Raw genomic sequence first — 22,966 nt, forward strand, 5'->3', positions numbered from 1 at the left:
CCGTAAATTCAACATTAATTTTCATTGTTACGCAGACAACACCCAGCTCTACTTATCCAGCAAACCCACCTCCTCACTCCCCGCCTTGTCCCTTACTAACTGCTTACTTGAAATTAAAGACTGGTTCACCTCAAACTTCCTTAAACTAAACAGTGATAAAACCGAACTCTTCCTCGTAGCCACCAAATCCACCCTATCCAAAATCAATAGTTTCACTCTACCAATCAACAACTCCTTGGTCTCCCCTTCCCCTCAGGTCAAGAGTCTGGGCGTCATCCTCGACTCTTCCCTGTCCTTTCAGTCACACATAAATAATATCTGCCGGTCTGCATACTTCCACCTACGCAACATTAACCGCCTCTGTCCCTCCCTTACCACTCACACTGCCTCCATCCTTATCCACAGCCTCATCACCTCCCGTCTTGACTACTGTAACTCCCTTCTTTTTGGCCTACCTCAAAAATCCCTCCATAAACTTCAACTTCTTCAGAACTCAGCAGCTCGTGTCATCACCAGAACCCCCTCTTTTCATCATATAACCCTTGTCCTTCAGCAGTTCCATTGGCTTCCAGTTCAATTCAGAATACAATTTAAAATTCTTCTCCATACTTTCAAAGCCATCAATTACCTTGCTCCTCCATATCTATCAGAACTCCTTCACATCGCCGTCCCCTCCCTCTCCCTCAGATCCTCCTGCTCTATCCACCTCACTGTACCCCCAGCTCGACTTGTCACCATGGGGAACAGAGCTTTCAGCTGCTCTGCTCTCCAGCTCTGGAACTCACTCCCACCTGACCTCCGCAATGTCGACTCTCTCCCCCTGTTCAAAACTAGACTCAAAACCCATCTGTTCCAGCTTGCTTATTTGTAAATACACTGTTCCTGTATTTTGTTTTGTTTGTTTTGTTTTTGTTTTGTTTTGTCTTGTTATAACTGCTCACACTTTTCTGTTCCCTGTTTCTGTCTTTTATTGTCTATAAAGCGACCTTGAGTGCTTAGAAAGGCGCTGTTAAATGAAATGTATTATTATTTATTATTATTTTTATTACTAATGCGATTTTTATTAAATTTGGAGGGTACGATCAACAACTGCTCCTGAGGCTACGCCTACAATGTTATACTGATTGGTTTAAAAATGGGCGTGGCCTATTGCTGTGGCCCTTTGCTGCATGCCATTCCCCCTCTCTCTCCCCAAAAAAATGATAATAAAAAAAGAAAAGATATTTTATGTTCAAACTGATAAAATGTATTGTTTTTTTGCAAATATTCACTCATTTTGAGTTTGATGCCTGCAACACGTTAGTTTAAAAAAAAAAAGCTGGGACAGAGGCATGTTTAATAATAATAATAATAATAATACATTTTATTTAAAGACGCCTTTCTTGGCACTCAAGGACGCCGCACAGGGAATTCATAAATTAAGAACAGCAAAACAAATACTATGCAACAGCAAAACAAATACTGTACAGCAAAACAAAACCAATACTATACAACAGCAAAACAAATACTATACAGCAAAACCAAAACCAAAACTATACAACAGCAAAACAAATACTATAGAACAGAAAAACAAATACTATACAGCAAAACAAATACTATACAACAGAAAAGGCGGAGCAACAGACATTTAGGTGGAATAGGCAGTTTTAAACAGATGTGTTTTTAGTTGTGATTTGAAATGGGGGAATGAATCAATGTTTCTGATTTGGGGGGGTAGTGAGTTCCAGAGACGGGGAGCAGAGCGGCTAAATGCTCTGCCCCCCATGGTGGTGAGACGGGCGGGGGGGACAGACAGGTTTATGGAGGAAGAGGATCTGAGGGAGCGGAAGGGAGTGGGACGCTGGAGGAGATCAGACAAATATGGGGGGGCGAGGTTGTGGATGGCCTTGAATGCTAATAGAAGGATTTTGAATTTGATACGGAACTGGACCGGGAGCCAGTGGAGCTGTTGGAGGACAGGAGTGATGTGGTGGATGGAGGGGGTTCGAGTTATGATGCGGGCAGCTGAATTCTGGACCAATTGAAGTTTGTGGAGGGATTTGTGAGCGAGACCGAAGAGGAGAGTTGCAAAAATCGAGACGGGAAGTGACGAGACTGTGGACAAGAATTGCAGCAGTGTGGGGGGTAAGGGAGGGGCGGAGGCGATTGATGTTACGTAGGTGGAAGTAGGCAGACCGGGTAATGTTATTGACATGGGGTTGAAAGGATAATGTGCTGTCAAGGATGACACCCAGACTCTTAACCTTGGGGGAGGGTGAGACGGAGCAGTTGTCAATTGTGAGAGAAAAACTGTCTGTTTTGGAAAGAGTGGCTTTGGTGCCAATGAGGAGAACCTCGGTTTTATTACTGTTTAATTTGAGGAAGTTTTGGGTGAGCCAGATTTTTATTTCAGAGATGCAATCCGTAAGGGAGGTGGGCGGGAGAGTGGACGAGGGTTTGGTGGAGAGGTAGAGCTGGGTGTCATCGGCGTAACAGTGGAAGTGAATGTTAAATTTGCGGAAGATATTGCCGAGGGGAAGCAGGTAAATGATGAAGAGTAGGGGCCCCAAAACAGAGCCCTGGGGCACACCTGAAGTGACGGAGGAGGGAATGGATTCACAGGACTTGAGTTGAATGAACTGTGTGCGACCAGAGAGGTAAGATGTGAACCAGTCTAACGGAGTGTGGGTGATGCCAATGGAAGATAGCCTATTGAGGAGGGTGGTGTGACAGATGGTGTCAAATGCTGCACTCAGGTCGAGGAGGATGAGGATGGTGAGGAGTCCAGAATCAGCTGCCATGAGGAGGTCGTTGGTGATTTTGATGAGTGCTGTTTCAGTGCTATGGAGGGGGCGGAAACCGGACTGGAACTGTTCATACAGGTTATTGTGGGATAGGTGAGAATGGAGTTGAGAGGCAACTGTTTTTTCAAGAATTTTGGAGAGGAAGGGTAGATTGGAAATAGGACGGAAGTTGTTGAAGTTGGATGGGTCGGCACCAGGTTTTTTCAAAAGCCACTGTGTTACATCACTTTTCCTTTTAACAACACTCAATAAACGTTTATGAACAGAGGACACTAATTGTTGAAGCTTTGTAGGTGGAATTCTGGAAAATCTTGCTTGATGTACAAATGCAGAGACTCCAAGCCTTTGTTTGGTGAATATGCAAGAACAGCAGTCAGAGTTTTCCCCCAACAACCCACAGGCGTAGGGAGGCAATCCTCTTGTCCACCGGGGTGAACTCCATCGTAGCAGCGCTCAGCTGGGGGCTTGTGAGTTTTGCCATCATCAAAGTGCTGCATAATTATGCCATAATATTCTTCCATGATGTCACTTATTATTTTTTATTATTTATTATAATTATATTATTTTGGCCATACATACATACATATATATATATATATATATATATATATATATATATATATATATATATATATATATACATACATTTCATGTGGGACAATTTGCAGAAATGAAGAAAAACCAGAAGTTGAAGTAAAGTGTAAAAAAGGCAAGTGTCAAGGAGTATAGCCCTGCTATCACTGTGTTTGAAGCATGGTTTGAAAGTATAGCGTGTGCAGAACTGCCTGTTATTCTTTTATTCAGTCTGTCACTATTAGGAAACTATCTTTCAGATTCCACAATTTTACCAATCTATTACCACTTCTATGTCCAAAACAAATCTGCTATTTTTATTTTCATTTGCAGTTTTAAGAACGTAACTCCTTTGTGATTTTCTAAAGCATGGTCACTTACCTTGGATCCAAACAAAACCATAGAGGAAGTAGAATTTCCCCCCGATGTTGGGCCCAGGACGCCAGTAGGCTCGTCTGATTTCATTGGTCTTCTCTGTAAAGCTGGAGTTTTGTCTAATTTTGTAAAGAACGTGGGGTGGCAGGGAACCATCTTTGTTAGTCTGGAAAATCACACCTGAAAAAGAAAAAAAAACCCCATAAGGTCAGTCCTGTCTTGGTGGCTCAAACAGCACACAGTTTCTGCATGTTCCAAAATGTCTTTGACTTTAATTCAGGCTTGTTTGTCACTTGGGGAACTCTATGTATAGCACTAACTTTGTCATACACAGTGAATCCTGCTTTTACTTGTTTACATTACTTGCACTTGTTTCACGTCACCTTTCGGTTCAGATGGCCACTGGATTCTTTACCAAATAATGTTGGAATTGGGATTCCAATTACTTCCTGTGGCATCACTTAGCCTCCTTCACTGCTCTACAGAAATTGTATGAAGCAGCTTTATAGTTTTATGTACCTGGTCCTAAGCCCTGCGGTGTATGTGGCTGTGCTGGCAGAGCGGTGCTAAACATGTCCGAAACTCCTTAAGAGCGACCTCTGATCTGTTTGTAATTAAGGTAAGACTTTATTTTAAGGAGTGTGCATAATGTTGATGTGTTTTTACCTGCTGCCTCTATGCATTCTGTTGTGTTTGAGGAACTTAAGCCAGTTTTTCTGATGTTGCTTACTGAATTAGTGCAACACATAAAACCTACCTCCCTTAGACATTGTTCCCATCAGGATGGTGAAGGAGGTTTTTAATAGAACCATTGGGTTGAGTCTACTTACTTTTTTTATTCTTGTCTTAGTTGAGGTTCTGTTCCAGCTGTCTTTAAACATAATGTGGTCAGGCCCCTACTTAAGAAGCCTCATCTTGATGCCACAGTGTTGTCCACTTTTAGTTTCAAAGGTTTGGGAAAAAGTAGTTTTCATACAGTTACAAGCCTTTTTGCCACAGAACCCTGTGTTTGAAAAATTTCAATCTGGTTTCAGATCACTTCACAGCACTCAGTCTGCACTGCTGAGAGTACACAATGATATTGCGTTCTCTATAGATGCCGGGAAGCCTGCTGTTTTAGTGCTTTTGGAACTCACAGTGGCGTTTGATACAGTGGACCATGCAGTCCTCCTCTCTTGCCTTGTGTAGGCCTTCGAGACTCGGCACTTCAATGGTTGAGCTCCTATTTGGCAAATAGGAGCTTCTTTGTCATGATTGGTGACTTCTCCTCGTCAACTGCTCCTCTTTCTTTTGGGGTACCTCTGTGTTCAATTCTTGGCCCCATCCTGTTTTCCTTATATATGTTGCTTTTAGGGGTAATTATAGGAAAGCACAACCTGTCTTTTATTGTTATGCAGATGATTTGCAAACCAAATGACAGTTCTCAAAACTTTCTTAATTTGAACAAAGCTAAAACTGAGTGCATCATCTTTAGTGTGTGTATTTTAGGCATGCCAAACGGCCCAGCTTTTTAGTTTTGGAGCTTTATACCTTAAGCCAGCTGTCAGAATTGTGGGGGTTATTTTTGATTGCAACATGGAATTTGACAACCAAATTAGCAATGTTGTTAGGATGCGCTTTTTCCAGCTGCGTCTTCTGGCTAATGTCAAGCCTTTCCTTAACAGGCACGATCTAGAAAAGGGATTCCTGCTTTTATTAATTCAAGGTTGGATTACTGTAATGCTCTTTATGTTAGTTTGAATCAAACCTCCATCTCATGTCTTTAACTTACAAATACTTCTAGACGTTCACACATCACTTCCGTTCTCTACACCTTACACAGGCTCCCTGTGCGTTTTAGAATCGATTTTAAGATTTTATTGTTTTTTTTCCCTGGAGTATTTGTCCAAGATTTTGACTCTGCAGGAGCACAGCCAGTCATTACGGTCTTCAAATCAACTGGTTTTAGAAGTCCCAAGGTCAAGATATAAACGGTGGGGTGATCAGGCTTTTGTGGATGCTGCCCTAAGACTCTGGGACAAGTTACCCCTGGTATTCAGTATTTTACAAAAGTAGATCTTTTTAGGTTCAAGCTCAAAACTTATTTGTTTAGAATGGATTTTAATGCCTAGTAGTGGTGTGACAAATTCCTTCTTCTGTTTCTATGTAACCTCTTCTGATTTTACTGTTTTTTATGTTCATTCTTTTTATTGTATGATGTATTTTCGCAGCAGAAATCATATTGCTGCAATTCTACAGGATCTCATCATGTGCGATGTCTCATCAGTGAACCTGATGTCTCTGCAGCGTGGGCAACTAGACCACATCATACCCGCAGGTTTAACCCGTCCTCTTTATTGCAGCATGTTTAACCAGTCCTCTAATTGGAGCGTGCTCAATAAAACTAATTTTGCAGCATAGAAAAGTGTAGTATTACAGACGTTGTAAGTGGCCTAACTCATGCATCTGGCCTTCATTTAGTCATACTGCTTACAACTCTACATTCTAAACATAGAGGCTCTGAACTTTTTGTTGTTGTGCTGACAGGCTCTTCTATTTAGCTTAGCTGCTAGCAACTTTATCTTAGCAGTTAGCCATGTCGCTTCTCTCTCCGACTTTCTGCTGCTCGATGTGTGAGATGTTTAGTTACTCCTCTGCATCCTTTAGCGGTAATGGTGTGTGTAACAAGTGTAGTTTATTTATAGACATGGAGGCGAGGCTTAGTGAGTTAGAAATCCAGATCAGCACCATGACAAATCAGTCGTTAGTTACTGTAGCTAACCCCCCCCTGGTAGTCGGCGCGGGCCGGCCTGAGCCTGAGTTAGCCTCTGGGTGCCGGCCCTCGGGAGCTCCGCAGCAGCTAGGACATAGTGCCTGGGTGACGGTGAGAGGAAGAGCTAGTCATAAGCTTTCAAAGGCCTCGGACCACCACCAGCCTGTTAGCGTTTCTAACAGATTTTCCCCACTCAGCAACACACCCGCTGAGAAACCAACTCTGATTATCGGCAGCTCCATTTTGAGAAACGTGAAGTTAGCAAAGCCGGCAGCCATAGTTAAGTGCATCCCGGGGGCTAGAGCGGGCGACGTTGAGTCTTATCTGAAACTGCTGGCTAAGGATAAGCGTAAATACAGCAAGATTGTTATTCACGTTGGCGTTAATGACTCCAGGTTATGTCAAACGGAGGTTACTAAGATTAATGTTGAATTGGTGTGTACATACGCAAAGTCAATGTCGGACACCGTAGTTTTCTCTGGACCCCTGCCAAATCTAACCAGTGATGACATGTATAGCCGCATGTCGTCATTTCGCCGCTGGCTATCGAGGTGGTGTCCAGATAATGATGTGGGCTTTGTGGATCACTGGCAGTCTTTCTGGGGAAGACCTGGTCTGATTCGGAGAGACGGCATTCATCCCACTTGGGAAGGAGCAGCTCTCATTTCTAGAAATCTTGACAAGTTTATTAGTGGACCTTATCCTTGACAATCCATATTTGGAACCAGGAGGCAGAGTCCCAGTCTAACACACTTCTCTGCTCCTTTATTCCGGGAGTTACCTAGTAAAAACCCAATAGTGATGGTGTCTGCCCCCCGACCACTGAAATTATTTAAATCAAAGGTAAACAGAAGAGGAGCTGTACATGAAAACCTCATAACAATTAAAACCACAGTACAATAGTGCAAAAGAATAGGAGAATTAAATGTGGACTCTTAAACATCAAATCTCTCTCTTCTAAAGGTGTACTAGTAAATTAATTAATATCAGATTCTAATATTGATATATTTTGTCTTACTGAAACCTGGCTGGGTGATGGAGAATATGTTAGTCTAAATGAATCCACCCCCCCCAGTCATATTAATACTCACATTCCTCAAGGCACAGCCGAGGAGGTGGAGTTGTGGTGGTTTGGGGTTTTGGTGTGGGGTTATTTTTTCCTTTTCCTTGTCCTCCTTGTGTCTTTGTCCCAGTCTTCTCCCCGGTAAGTGTTTGTTCAACTTCTCGTTCTATTGTGATTGTCTAGCTTTCCTTTGGCTTGTCCGATTATCTAGCCCCGCCCTAATGTTATTCACATGAGTTCTCACCTGTTCCCCGTTACCTCATTACCTCCTGTATTTAACCCCAGTGTTTCCTAGCGTGTCTCGTCGGCGTTACCTGTCCTTGTGTTCCTGCCAGTGTTCCTGTTTTCCCCCGTGAGTGGTCTGCCGGCACTTTCTACCCTGCCCGTGTGTCGCTGTCTTCCCCTGTGCCGTTTTGGATTTTCCGGATCTCCACCTCCCCCGTGTCTGGTTTGCATGTTTTGTTTGGACTTTGCCTTTTGCTCCCTTGGTTTTTGGACTGTAAAATAAATCATTATAACTTGCTACTCTGCACTTGGGTCCTCCTTCCACGTCCCGTGACAGGAGTTGCAGCTATCTTTGATTCTAGTCTACTAATCAGCTCTAAACCTAAACTGAATTATAACTCATTTGAAAGTCTTGTTCTCTTTCACACCCAAGTTGGAAATCACTGCAACCAGTTCTATTTGTTATAGTGTACCGAGCACCTGGCCCATTCTCTGAATTCTTATCCGAATTTGCAGAGTTTTTGTCAAACTTAGTGCTAAAAACGGACAAAGTTCTTATTGTAGGGGATTTTAATATTCATGTGGACAATGAGAATGATAGCCTTAGCACTGCGTTTATCTTACTTTTAGATTCTATTGGCTTCGCTCAAAGTGTACATAAACCAACTCACCATTTTAACCACACCCTCGATCTTGTTCTGGTGTATGGTGTTGAAATTGAACATTTAATAGTGTTCCCACAGAATCCCTTTTTATCTGACCACTGCTTGATAACTTTTGAGTTTATACTGCTGAACTACACGCCATTAGGCAAAACCTTTTATACAAGATGTATATCTGATAGTGCTGTAGCTAAATTTAAGGATGTGATACCATTAGCATTTAACTCATTACCAAGTCCCAAAGTAACCCTCCGTTACTTTGGGACTTGCTCCTATGCTAATTTCAGTCCCTCCCAAATCGATCATTTTGTTGATAGTGCAGCAGGCTCGCTGCGATTGACACTCGACTCTGTTGCCCCTCTAAAAAAGAAGATAATAAAACAAAGACGGTTAGCTCCATGGTTTAAGACTGAAACTCGCAAATTAAAGCAAATATCACGGAAACTTGAGAAGATTTGGCGTTCCACCAAATTGGAAAATTCTCGTTTAATCTGGCAAGATAGTCTTAAAACGTATAGGAAGGCCCTCCGTAATGCTAGAGCAGCGTACTACTTGTCATTGATAGAGGAAAATAGGAACAACCCCAGGTTTCTTTTCAGCACTGTAACCAGGCTAACGGAAGGTCACAGCTCTACTAAGCCAAGTATTCCCATAGCTCTTAGTAGTAACGACTTTATGAGATTCTTCAATGATAAAATTATAACTATTAGAAGCAAAATTCACCAAGACTTGCCTTTAACTGGCACTGACTTATCTCTAAACTTAGGAACTTCAGAAACAGCTGTAAAACCAGATATATGTTTAGACTGCTTTGCTTCTCTTGATCTTTATCAATTTAATTCAATTATTTCTTTATCTAAACCATCAACCTGCCTCTTAGATCCCATCCCGACTAGGCTACTTAAAGAAGTTTCACCATTAGTCAACACTTCTCTACTAGATTTAACCAATCTATCTTTATTAACAGGCTATGTACCACAGCACTTTAAAGTAGCTGTAATTAAACCTCTTCTGAAAAAGCCCAACCTTGATCCAGATGTTTTAGCCAACTATAGACCTATATCCAACCTTCCATTCCAAGCAGTCGCCAAACAGCTGTGTGACTTTCTGCATGGCAACAGCTTATTTGAGGATTTTCAGTCAGGATTTAGAGTTAATCATAGCACAGAGACAGCACTTGTGAAAATTACTAATGACCTCCTAATTGCATCAGACAAAGGACTTATCTCTGTACTTGTGTTATTATATCTTAGTGCTGCATTTGATACCATTGACCATCAAATCTTATTACAGAGATTGGAACATTTAATTGGCATTAAAGGGACTGCTTTAAGCTGGTTTAAGTCTTATTTATCAGATCGATCTCAGTTTGTTCATGTTAACGATGAATCCTCTGGGCACGCCAAAGTTAGTCATGGAGTCCCACAAGGATCTGTGCTCTGTCCAATCCTGTTCACTTTATATATGCTTCCTTTAAGCAATATTATCAGGAAGCACTCCATAAAGTTTCATTGTTATGCAGATGATACTCAATTATATCTATCAATCAAGTCGGATGAAACTAATCAGTTAGCTGAACTTCAAATGTGCCTTCAGGATATTAAAACCTGGATGACCTGTAATTTTCTAATGTTAAACTCAGATAAAACTGAAGTTATTGCTCTGGGGCCCAAGCACCTCCATGATGCACTATCAAAAGAGATAGTTACTCTGGATGGCATCACCCTGGCCTCCAGCACCACTGTGAGGAATCTTGGAGTTATCTTTGATCAGGACCTGTCCTTTAATTCCCACATGAAGCAAATTTCAAGGATTGCCTTTTTTCACCTACGTAATATTGCAAAAATCAGGAATATCCTGTCAAAAATGATGCAGAAAAACTAGTCCATGCATTTGTTACTTCTACGCTGGATTACTTCAATTCTTTGTTATCAGGCTGCTCGAAAAAATCCATAAAGACTCTACAGCTGATCCAGAATGCTGCAGCTCGTGTTCTGACAGGAACCAGGAAAAGAGACCACATCTCTCCTGCTTTAGCTTCTCTGCATTGGCTTCCTGTAAAATCCAGAATAGAATTTAAAATCCTTCTTCTCACCTACAAAGCTCTTCATGGTCAAGCTCCATCTTATCTTAAAGAGCTCATAGTACCTTACAACCCTACAAGAGCACTACGCTCCCAGAATGCAGGGTTACTTGTGGTTCCTCGAGTCTCTAATGGCGTTTTTCCACTGCTGGTAACGGCTCGCCTCGGCTTGGCTCGGCACGGCTCGGCTCGCCTCGGCCCATTCTATGTTCGTTTGGCTCGTTAAAGCCTGAGCGTGGCTGGTCACTATAGCAACGCGTGATGACGTAATTTTCAGCGCGACTCACAACAGCACGTCGGCTACTCGCCACAGCCAGAAGAAATGTTTTGTTTCAAAAGAAGCTGAAGGAAGCAACAAAAATCACCGCTAAAAAAACGGGAGTTTGGGAATTCTGACGGAGTTCAGACGTCGACATGACGGTTGTTCGCCGACACAACAGGGTAAGTTAAGTTTCCTGGTAACGTTAGCTAACATTTGCATGTGTTCAGCGTCGCAGTCAGTATTACTATACGCTATAAAGTACATGAACAACCATGATTACACACCAACATGACTGATGCGGACTGTTTGTGTTTTAGAGCATTCACGCTTTGTAAAATCGCCGCCGCAGAACGTCTGGTGGGCGATGTCCGACCGGTGAAACCTCTGGTTCTGACTACTGGGCTTCGTATAATCTGTATGAGAGTCACGGACAGTCTTATGACAACGACTGGGATGCATCTGGGACAGCAGAGCCAGGGGGGACACTGTCACAGGGTGCAGAGGAAGAAGACCGGGATGTTTGGGAGGGTTTGATGCGCTACTTTGAAAAGCTAAATAAAAACTTTTGTTATATATATTGTCTTGTTTTTTAAAGTAACAGTGTGCAATATTGGAAACGACATGAAGCCGCTAGTAGCCCGAACAGTTGAAAAGTGAGAATAGTGCAGAGAGTGGATAATCTGTCCCACCTGCTTCTCGTCATAGTTGTCTGATTTATCTATCATATAATCAAGCATATAATAAACTAAAGGAAGACTTGGCATACAGTCCGATCCGGTTGGGGAGAGTTCTAGCCTGACCAGGTCCCTCTCTTTACCCTGTCTCTCTTGGTTATGCTTTGATAAAGCTTATAGTTAGGGCATAGAATTGAATATTGTTAGGGAGTGAGGAGTCGCAGCATCCGCCTAACCCGGCCCACCTGCTTCTCGTCATAGTTGTCAGATTTATCTATCATATAATCAAGCATATAATAAAACTAAAGGGAGACTAGTAAGTAAGTAAGTAAGTAAGATTTATTTATATAGCACCTTTCACAGATAAAAATCACAAAGTGCTTCACAGTAAAATGAGTACAATATAATGCAATAGACACTTAAAAACAAATGGAAAACATAAGAACAAAACCATAAAAAAACCCCACGTCTAACTAAAAGCCTGTTTGAACAGCAGCGTCTTGAGTTGCTTTTTAAAAGAATCAAAAGAATTAATACACCGTAAAAATGTTGGCAATGCATTCCACAGCCGAGGTGCCACTGCTTGGAATGAACGATCCCCTCTGGATTTAAAATGAGTGTGGGGAACAACTAACAATCTCTGACCTGATGACCTCAGACTACGGATCGGAGTATGAAGCTGAATCAACTCAGAGATGTAGTAAGGAACTTGACCATGCAGGGCTCTAAAAGTAAGAACCAGGATTTTAAATTGAATTCTATACTGGACTGGTAACCAGTGAAGTGCTGCTAAAACAGGTGTGATGTGTGCTCTTTTCTTAATGTGAGTTAAAAGCCTTGCAGCAGAGTTCTGAACAGCCTGGAGACGGTAAAGCTCCTTCTTGCTCAAACAAGTAAAAAGACTGTTACAGTAATCTAAGCGAGAGGAAATAAAAGCATGAATGATCATCTCTAACTCACCATTTGACACCAGTGCTCTTAATTTGGATATATTCCTTAGTTGGAAGAAACAGTTTCTGACTAATTGCTTTGAGTGGTACTCTAAGGACATCGCTGAATCAAAACAACACCTAAGCTCCTGAGCCTCGGCTGGACAGACGAGCCTAAGTCAGCAATGTGTTGTTTAATAAGAGGGATTTTACTCTCAGGGGCAATAATCAGCGTTTCTGTTTTATCTGAGTTCAGAAGTAGGAAGTTGTCACATAACCACTGTTTAATACTAGTCAAGCAGTTAGTTAAGGAAGACAATTTATGGAACTCAGTTTCCTTGAACGAGCAGTAAAGTTGAATATCATCCGCATACAGATGGTACGATATGTCACTGAAATGACTAATTATCTGTCCTAGAGGGAGTATATACAAGAGGAACAGGATGGGTCCTAAGACAGAACCCTGAGGTACCCCACATGACAACCCTGCAGTTTCAGACATGATCTGGTTTACAAAAACACTAAAACTTCTACCAGAAAGATAGGATGAAAACCATTTTAAAACTGATCCAGACATCCCAACCAGATCACGAAGTCTATTTATCATAATATTATGATCAACAGAGTCAAAAGCAGATGAAAGGTCCAAGAGAACCAGAACTGTGAATTCTTTAGAATCAGCTGACATCAGAATATCACTAGAAACTTTAAGTAGTGCAGTTTCTGTGGAATGCTTTTACGAAAACCAGACTGGAATTTGTCAAACAGCTCGTTGTTCTCTAAGAAAAGGGTTAGTTGTTCTGCTACAACTTTTTCTAGAATTTTTGACATGAATGGAAGTTTGGATATCGGCCTGTAGCTCTTAGGTTGTAAAGGATCCAGGCTGGGCTTTTTAAGTACAGGCTTAACAACAGCATGTTTAAAAAAACAAGGAACGACACCAGTTAAAAGTGAGGTATTGAGCATTTCCACAATACTAGGGCCAATAGAATCAAATGCTTGTACAAATAGCACAGTAGGGAGAACATCCATAGGACAAGACGTGGGTTTCAATGTATGTAGCAGAGAAGTGATGTCCTGTAATGTCACAGGTTTAAAATACGACCAAGAATGAGCAGAAGACAAATCACATGTAAAGTTCTGAGTAAGTGATGGTGGGATGTTTGTCCTAACATCTCTGATCTTACTTACAAAGAAATGGAGAAATTCATTACAGTCTGATTTAGTGGATACAGTTGCTTGAGGGGCAGAAGGAGAAACTATTGCATTTATAGTGTCAAACAAGATTTTAGGATTTTGCTTGTTTGAGGATATAAGCTGAGAAAAGAAGCGAGTTCTCGCATTTCTTAGCATCTCATGTAAGGTAGCCATTAGTTCTCTAAGATGAAGCCTATGAACCTCGAGTTTAGAAGATTTCCATAGACGTTCAACTTTTCTACAATTTCTCCTAAAACTCTGGATAGTTTCATCAACCCAAGGACAGGGTTTTTTATGGGAGACGATGTTTAATTTCACTGGTGCCACTATATCTAAAAGTGCTAAGCACTGATTATTAAAAGACTGGATAAAAACATCAACATCACTGCCTCCCATCAGTGAACAAGGATCAAACAAGGCAGAGAACCTCTCAACAGCATCATGGTGAATAATTCGCCTTTGAGCCCTATTTCCCAGGGGCAGAGGTTCCAGAGGAAAGTTAATGTCAAAGAACACACAGCTATGATCACTCACATGAACATCTTCTACCCGAGCATTTACTATATCAAGACCAAGAGAGAAGACAAGGTCTAGGGTATGACCCTTAATGTGTGTAGGTCCTGTAACATGCTGAGTAAAATTAAAAGAGTCAGTGAGGGATAAGAGATCCGTAGCTGTGTTACACGCAATATCATCAATGTGCAGGTTAAAGTCCCCAATAATTAGGACCCTCTCCAGTTTGATGATCGATGATAAAAAGTCAGTAAAATCTGTAAGAAAAACACCAGCCGGGCCTGGAGGACGGTAAATTAACACACAATACAATGTGTTAAAAACACCAACTTTGAGCATCTGAGATTCAAAAGAGGAAAAACTTTCAGAGTTTATAGCTCTACATGTGAATCTGTCACGATGCACAACAGCAAGCCCACCACCACGGCGTGCCATGCGGGGCGTCCCAGTAACAGAGCAGCCGACAGGACAGAGCTCATTTAAGTGAAAAAACTCATTTTCCCTTTGCCACGTTTCAGTCAAGAACATGAAATCCATATTCTCACTGGTAAAAAGCTCATTAAGAATAAAAGCTTTGTTAGAAATGGAACGAGCATTGAGCAGGGCAAACCGGGACGGTGACGGCAGGCCAGCATCCACAACAACGGACGGAACCGACCGCAAACAGGCGACACGGTCACGTGATCTCCAGTCTCGGCGAGCGGCCAATCGCTGGTCAGACAGCACAGCAACCATCGGTAGTGACAGGTCCGCAGCCCCACCGGCACGTCGCCGGGACAGCAGGCTCACCCCCCCAACGGGGGGAGACATCCTAGAGCGCTGCGGCTGGGAAGCATCTTCACCCGCATGTTGGAGGGGGGAGAGAGAGAGAGAGACCGGCCGCAACCACCGGGCCCGCTCCCCGCACCGAGGCCAGAGCACACCCATCCAGGAAAGTTGCCGCATCTTGACCTGAGCGCCAGCTCTGCAGCCCCTTCTCCTCGGTCTTTTCTTGGGATTTCCAGGCCCCCTGGCCGTAAACAGAAGCCGGTACTCAGGTGAGGAGGGAGGACACACGAGCGGGGGTGGAAAAGTTTGTTTGTAACTTTCCCAACTATCAAAGAGTCCTTCCATAGACTCTCTGATGTCCAACAACGAGCGTCGATCATAGGTCCGAGCAGCAGAGACACCATCATTAGACGTTAGGGCTGATATGATGACAAAACGTACCAGTAAAAACACTGAAAATTGAGACATATGCAACGCAGCAGCGGCCAAGCCAAACACAGGCGCCATCTTGAGACATGCATGAACTGGCTAGGCATACAGCCCGATCCGGTTGGGGAGAGTTCTAGCCCGACAAGGCTCCTGACTTTACCCTGTCTCTCTTGGTTTTGCTGTAATAGTTTTAGACAGCTGGGGACTTCCTTTGACACACTGAGTTCCTCTCTCCTCTATCTTCCTATCTTTTCATTTATGTGCATCCATGTCCCAAGAGCCTGGGTCTGTCCGAGGTTTCTGTCTAAAAGGAAGTTTTTCCACGCCACTGTCGCACTGTTGTTTGCTCTGGAAGAAACTACTAGAACTGTTGGGTCCTTGTAAATTTTGGAGAGTGGTCTAGACTTACTCTATCTGTAAAGTGTCTTGAGATAACTCTTGTTATGAATTGATACTATAAATAAAATTGAATTGTCCTATTGCTCTATGAGGAACTCTTACTGCTGATGCTCATTCTAGCTTCCTTTCAACATTATTACTACTCAGAGTTTCCCCTGACTTAATTTGGGTTAAATTTTATAAATGCTAGTTTTCATCTGAGCTTAGTTTCCCTCAGCATTATTCCAGTCATTAATTTAGAATAGGGGCTGCTACGACTGCTGCAAATCAAGGTGTCCCAAGTATTTCTTTACAAAAACTTGGACGATGGGCATCCTCTGCCTACTCATCATGTATGTATCTTGACGTCAGTGACGTTCTCACAAACTAGAGATCCCTCAAACCATAACATATGGTAAGTATGCATATAACTGGTGGTGGGATTATCTTATGGTCCATAATTATTGTACGTATAACAGAGTAATTTGATTGGTCATTCTGCTGTTCATATATTTATCTATATATGGGTAGGTCTAGAATATTGCTTGTTGGTTGTCTGAATTACCATCAGGCATGAAGGCATTGAGTAAATACCCTATCTGGTGTTTGCCATGATTGTTGTGCCGGCCCAAATTGCCAAGATCAATTTTGCCTTTTCTTATTTTGCCACCTACCTAAATGGCAGAGGGTATTTGTTGTTCCTGCCAAATTGCCACGGTTTCATGTTACTGCCGGCCCGGATTGCCGAGAGTAATTTTGCCTTTCCTATTTTGCCACCTGTGTAAATGGCAGTGGTTTTGGGTTGTTCCGGCCTAAATTGCCAAAGTTTAATTTAGCCTTTTCTATTTTGCCACCTGCCTAAATGGCAGAGGTTTTATTTTTTTCCGGCCTGAATTGCCAAAATGTCATGTTACTGCCAGCCTGAATTGCCAAAGTTTTCAGGATGATTCCAGTCTGTATTCCAGAGTTTAATTCTTGTGTCACCGGCCGTGGCTGAGAGTTATTTTGCCACTTGGCACTGGCCCAAATATATTTTCTGTTTATTGTAATTACTACACCTGCTTTAATTACTACATTTCGTTTTAGTATCACTGTACAGATTTGTTGCTGTCCATGAGGTATGTATGTTCAATTCATGTCTACAACCACTAATTTCTTTTGTGGCATATGTCTGGTTTCCCTAACCCTTTAAAACATATTTTATACGATGGAGTCTAATCTCCAAAGACTTTGTACAATTCATATGTAGTAAGTTTCATATTCTGCGTCTGTAGCTTGCTAATAAAGTTTTGCATACAGTATTTGCAAAAAAGTCCCTCCTGATTGAATTATTACACTGGAAGGAACTGTCACGCTAATTTCGTGTTCGGCCACCGTAGGAGTTTAAATGCGCTCGAGTGGGAGGGACTAAAAAGTAATATTCAGTTGAATGTCATATACAATTTCACCGCTAGACGGGAGAAATTTCTTACGCAGTTTTGTGTCAGCTTTTCACTGTAATTCCTTCAGAAATTGCCTTCTCTAACTTTACGTTTTTATTTATTTTTGTGTATAATCTGTTTCTGTAAACGTGAATTATGTGCTTAACATGGTTTGCATTAGTGCACAACAAACTGGCACTTTATACAAGCATTTGTTTAACTGAGGTACCATGATCACAAGGACACAGATGGAAGGATGACTCACTGGCAAACACAGACACGTTGTCCTGGTAGGCCTGGTTTAGGGTGTAGTTGACAATGCTGTCCTCGTCAGGAAAGCCCTTGAAGACATCCACACTGACCTTGAAGCATGGGGAAAAGTCACAAATAATTTTCTACAACAGAAATGGATTGACCCAAAGCTATTGTTAGAGCTGCTTAAACGATCATACTGGATTACTACGGAGTCTTTTTTCTAATAGAATCAATAGAAAAGTGTTTCTTTGACTCTCCTTCTTTGCTCTTCCCAAACTGGAGCTCTGAGAAAGTCAACATGTACTATTTAACTAACCAAATAAGGTCAATTTCATTGGGCCTACTTGTTTTTTTTTATACATGCCCTGCCTGCTCACTTTAAGATGGATTGCCATTGTTATTAATGATGCCACCAATCCTTAGGCCTATTGTTAATACTTAATGTTTATATTTGACTGTAGTTAGTGATCCACTCACACTCTACCGTTTACTATTTAATGGCCATCTTGGCCAGGTTGTAATGTATTGATGAACTTATGCATGTGTTGTTGTTGTTGTTTTTTTGCCTATAGTATGTACGTTATCGTATTGATAATTGTATTTAATTTTTTTTTTCTTTTTCTGTCGATCCTCTGTTGTTATGTAACGATTGTGTTATATGTGGGGACCCCCGCAAAAACCAGACAATACATCTCAAAGGGTTTATCCTAATAAACAAATTTGAATATAACACTTGTATCAGAACTACATGTTTCAACAACTGATACATTACTTTTTAGCTCTTATGATTTATGTTGCTCTTTTGCTCTGCTGCTCATGAACTGTTAGCAGCAGCAACTGGTGCCCAGGTGTTACAGCAGCCATGCATGGAAGGCATGTTCTGTGCAGTGGACATGTTTTGACAGGATCCATTGTTCTACACTATACCAACCTTAGACATGAAGCGCATCCAGCCACAGGCAGCGTTGTCAATGGTGTCAAGCTGCTCCAGCAAGGTGGAGATGTTAGGAAGACTGTAGTTTCCCTCCATCAGGCCCTGTATCAGCTCGCTGTCTGAGTCATTCAACAACTCAGGGTGCTGCTGAAGCTCTGAGGACAGCTTAATGGGGAGAAGACGAGGGATGAATGACTAACTATTACATATTTTCTGACTCAAGTCCAAGTTCTGTGAATACATAAACCTAATGGGAAAATATCAAAGATTGTTATTTAGCATTCTGGTAGAACTACTTAAACAACTATATTTTATTGAATTATCTCTGTTTTGGTATTTTTGTTTATTCTTATGTTTAAAGTGCTCATATTATGCTTTTGGCTTTTTCCCTTTCCTTTATAGTGTTATATATCTTTTTTGTGCATGTACCAGGTTTACAAAGTAAAAACCACCCAAAGTACCCCCCCTCCAAAGGGACTTACCATCTCCAACAAAAAACACTGTTCACAATCTGCTCCAAACAGCTCTATTGTAGTCCACACTTTAATTCCATGACAAACGTGCATCACTTTTCACTTAGCGTGGCACGCCCTCATACTCTGCTTCTTAATGGCTAATTTTCCTTAACTAGCTACTGTGCATGTGCAGCTCCCAACCAAGATTGAACAGAAGTGTGATGCCTCACTGTAGCTAAAACCAAGAGCTCAACACACAGGGTGAAAAGAGGAGCTGCAGCAATGTGCAGTAAAACAAAAATATAATTATTTTTAAATGAAACCATGTAAACCTATTCTGGTACAAACTCTAAATGAACCTAAACATTAGCATGATATGAGCACTTTAATATGTTTGTTTGTATTCATGCACCTAATCAACAAAGAAAATTCCATGTAGTTTTATTACTGTAGCAATAAACTGCTTTCTGATTCTGATTTTAATAATAATTTCAAAACATGACTTGTAAATGAGTCTACCTGCTGTAACCACACCAGATGGTTGTGCAGCCGTCCCGCCTCCACAAAGGCCCTGAGCTGGGCGGAGATGTTGAGCCACACCCGGGTGTAGTGCGTCACGTTACCAACGAATGCAAATGTCTCATTTGCCTGAGTGCAAAAAGTTAACAAACGTTATTTTCTTTTTCTCATATACAGTGCCTTGCGAAAGTATTTGACCCCCTTGAATTTTTTTACCTGTTGCCACATTTCAGGCTTCAAACATAACAAAATTTTTTGAATCTAATTTATTGGATATTTCAAACTTTAACAAATAAAAACAGAAAAAATGGGCGTGCAAAATTATTAAAATTATTCAGCCCCTTAAGTTGGTCCAGTGGCTTGTGGCAAACTTTAAACAAGACTTTTATGGGTATCTTTAAGAAATGGCTTTCTTCTTGCCACCCTTCCATAAAGGCCAGATTTGTGCAGTATACGACTGATTGTTATCCTATGGACAGAGTCTCCCACCAAGGCTGTAGATCTCTGCAGTTCATCCAGAGTGATTACGGGCCTCTTGGCTGCATCTCTGATCAGTCTACTCCTTGTATGAGCTGAAAGTTTAGAGGGATGGCCGGGTCTTTGTAGATTTGCAGTGGTCTGATACTTCTTCCATTTCAAATTTATCGCTTGCACAGTGCTCCTTGGGATGTTTAAAGCTTGGGAAATCTCTTTGTATCCAAATCCGGCATTAACTTCTCCACAACAGAATCTTGGACCTGCCTGCTGTGTTCCTTTTTCTTCATGATGCTCTCTGCGCTATGAACGGACCTCTGAGACTATCACAGAGCAGGTGCATTTATACGGAAACCTGATTACACACAGGTGGATTCTATTTATCATCATTAGTTACTTAGGTCAACATTGGATCATTCAGAGATCCTCAATGAACTTCTGGAGAGAGTTTGCTCCACTGAAAGTAAAGGGGCTGAATAATTTTGCATGCACAATTTTTCAGTTTTTTTATTTGTTAAAAAAGTTTGAAATATCCAATAAATTTCGTTCCACTTCATAGTTGCGTCCCACTGGTTGTTTTACAAATTACAGTTTTATATCTTTATGTTTGAAGCCTGAAATGTGGCAAAAGGTCGAAAAGTTCAAGGGGGCTGAATACTTTCTCAAGGCACTGTGTATTTTATATATATAAATTCAGCCATTTGTCCATTTGGATTACACTCCTTTTTACCTCTACCTCCTCCCTATATCTCTGACCCTCCCACACTGCTCTCTCCACCATCTTCAGTCCAGTTACTCAGATAAATGATCTACAGAGCTGATGCCAATAATCAGTCTGGTTCAAGCACAGATAATAAGTGAACTTTTGTGCTATTTCTGAGGTTAGGAGAGGACAGCAGCATGCTACAGAGCTAGATTATTCAGTTGGTTTCATGTGAATCAAGCATTTCTGACAATGGAACACAAATGATTAAACTATTACCACACTAGCTCCATTGTCTGAATAATTCATGCTGGGAGTCTCTGGTTCTGGATGCAGCGTCTGTCAGTATAAATGACACTGCACATGCAGTGCTATCAAGAGTAAACTATTAATATTGGGGGGGGGAAACCAATACCAGTGGTCCATGAGTAAACAGACTCCTTTTGTCCCATTTTAACCCGTAACCCAATTAGAATTAAAGCTGCAAGCAGCGATGGAGGGCCCTCGCTAACCTGCGCGAGTCGGGGTTACTGGCTGACGTCTCTCCTTGCGGCGACACATTTGCGCGTCACTCATACACTGAAAATTGTCGCCAATGAAAAGTGAACTGCTGAGTTCAATGATACCTCACACAAGCCTATACGTCATGCACGTCATTATCTGTGAAAGGGGGCGTGGCCGCATCATAGGGGGGCGGGTCAAACATCACCAATAAAAAAGGTAGTCTCTGCTGAGTTCAATGACACCTCACACAAGACTGTACGTTAAACGGTAAGAAAGTTATGAAAGGGGGCGTGGTCTGAGTGACTGGGCGTGGTCATAATATAGGGGCCGCCTCAGTGTCACATGTAGACCACACATTCTAAGTTTCATGTAAATCGGATGATGTTTGTCATATAAGGCATATTTCTTGTTGCCAGATGGTGGCACTATCTCCAAAAGTCCACATTGGCCTGCAGATGTTCTCAGGCCTGGACTCTTGGTGTTTGTGGGAAATTTCAAGCAGATACGACAACGTACACTGTAGTTACAGCCACTTAATTCTTCATTGCTAAACACTCAAAATGGCCGCGATGCCTCGCCCACACCGTATGACGAAAAGTTTTTCTTTTAATAACTTTTCATCTTCAACATCTTAAGATGACACAGACCAAGTTTGAAGTTGATCGGATGAAATCTCTAGGAGGAGTTTGTTAAAGTATAGCACCTTGTCTTTTAGGCCTACTTCCTGTTGCCACTAGGGGGCGCTATGACTTTGAGCAAATTTCGGCATGTAGATGTTGTCAGGGTCGGACTCTGATGAATCCTGAAAAGTTTCAAGCCAATTGGACAATGTACACTCAAGTTACACTCACTTCCTGTTATGAGGCATATTTCCTGTTGCCAGATGGTGGCGCTATCTCCAAAAGTCCATACTGGCCTGCAGATGTCCTCAGGCCTGGACTCTTGGTGTTTGTGGGAAATTTCAAGCAGATACGACAACGTACACTGTAGTTACAGCCAATTTCATCTTCATCGCTAAACACCCAAAATGGCCGCCATGCCACGCCCACACCGTATGACGAAAAGTTTTTCTTTTAATAACTTTTCATCGGTAACATCTTAGGATGATACAGACCAAGTTTGAAGTTGATCGGATGACATCTCTAGGAGAAGTTTGTTAAAGTATAGCACCTTGTCTTTTAGGCCTACTTCCTGTTGCCACTAGGGGGTGCTATGACTGTGAGCCAATGGCGGCGTGTAGATGTCGTCAGGGGCGGACTCTGATGAATCGTGAAAAGTTTCGAGCTAATCGGACAACGTACGCTCAAGTTACACCCACTTTCTGTTTCGTTGGCGAATCGCACAAAATGGCCGCCCCGCCACGCCCTATGACGAAAAGTTTTTCTTTTAATAACTTTTCATCGTTAGCATGTTAAGATGACACATACCAAGTTTGAAGCTGATCGGCGAAAGCTCTAGCAGGAGTTCGTTAAAGTACGACATGTGGAAATGGGCAAAATAGCACTAATTTCGAACATTCAATAAAAAATGGCGGACTTCCTGTTGGGTTTAGGGGGGGGCTACAATGGAGTTTTATGTCCGCCCTGCCATGCTACATATGTGTACCAAGTTTTGTAAGTCTACATTAAACGTAGTGCAGGGGCAGAATTTTCGTAATATTGTAGGTGGCGCTAGCGAGCCATTTTTGTGCGCCCATTCCCGAAACCCTTAAAATACGTAAATTTTCACCAGACTTGATGCGACCGCCAAAATTGGTGAGTTTTTGAATATGATAAGTCCTCCAAAAAGGCAATTCATTTGACGGAAAATAATAAAGAAAGAATAATTCCTTCAGTTCCAATAGGGCCTTCGCCGCTGTCGGCGCTCGGGCCCTAATAATTCCTTCAGTTCCAATAGGGCCTTCGCCGCTGTCGGCGCTCGGGCCCTAACTAGAACTGCACGCAGTTTCAACGGGGTCCAAGCCTCCCCGCGCCAGTCGTCCCCAGCGATCCGGGGAGTGCACCAATCCCTACCCCACTGTGAGGACCGCCGCAGG

The 22,966-nt window shown here is 42.0% G+C and overlaps 1 protein-coding gene across 6 annotated transcripts in view; it reads right to left on the bottom strand.

Moving 5' to 3' along the window:
• Positions 1-22,966, bottom strand: part of abca2 (ATP-binding cassette, sub-family A (ABC1), member 2) — a gene marked incomplete at its 3' end in the record, with an annotated part of 152,895 nt that overhangs the window by 65,830 nt on the left and 64,099 nt on the right. For all 6 annotated transcript variants that reach the window (XM_032507550.1, XM_032507551.1, XM_032507552.1 and 3 more), the window contains 4 exon segments: positions 3,738-3,911; positions 17,353-17,449; positions 18,274-18,441; positions 19,251-19,379. In XM_032507550.1, the coding sequence (XP_032363441.1) occupies positions 3,738-3,911; positions 17,353-17,449; positions 18,274-18,441; positions 19,251-19,379 (568 nt within the window).

The sequence above is a fragment of the Etheostoma spectabile genome, unplaced genomic scaffold (genome assembly GCF_008692095.1).
Source record: "Etheostoma spectabile isolate EspeVRDwgs_2016 unplaced genomic scaffold, UIUC_Espe_1.0 scaffold00003242, whole genome shotgun sequence".
In the NCBI taxonomy this organism is placed as follows: Eukaryota; Metazoa; Chordata; class Actinopteri; order Perciformes; family Percidae; genus Etheostoma; species Etheostoma spectabile.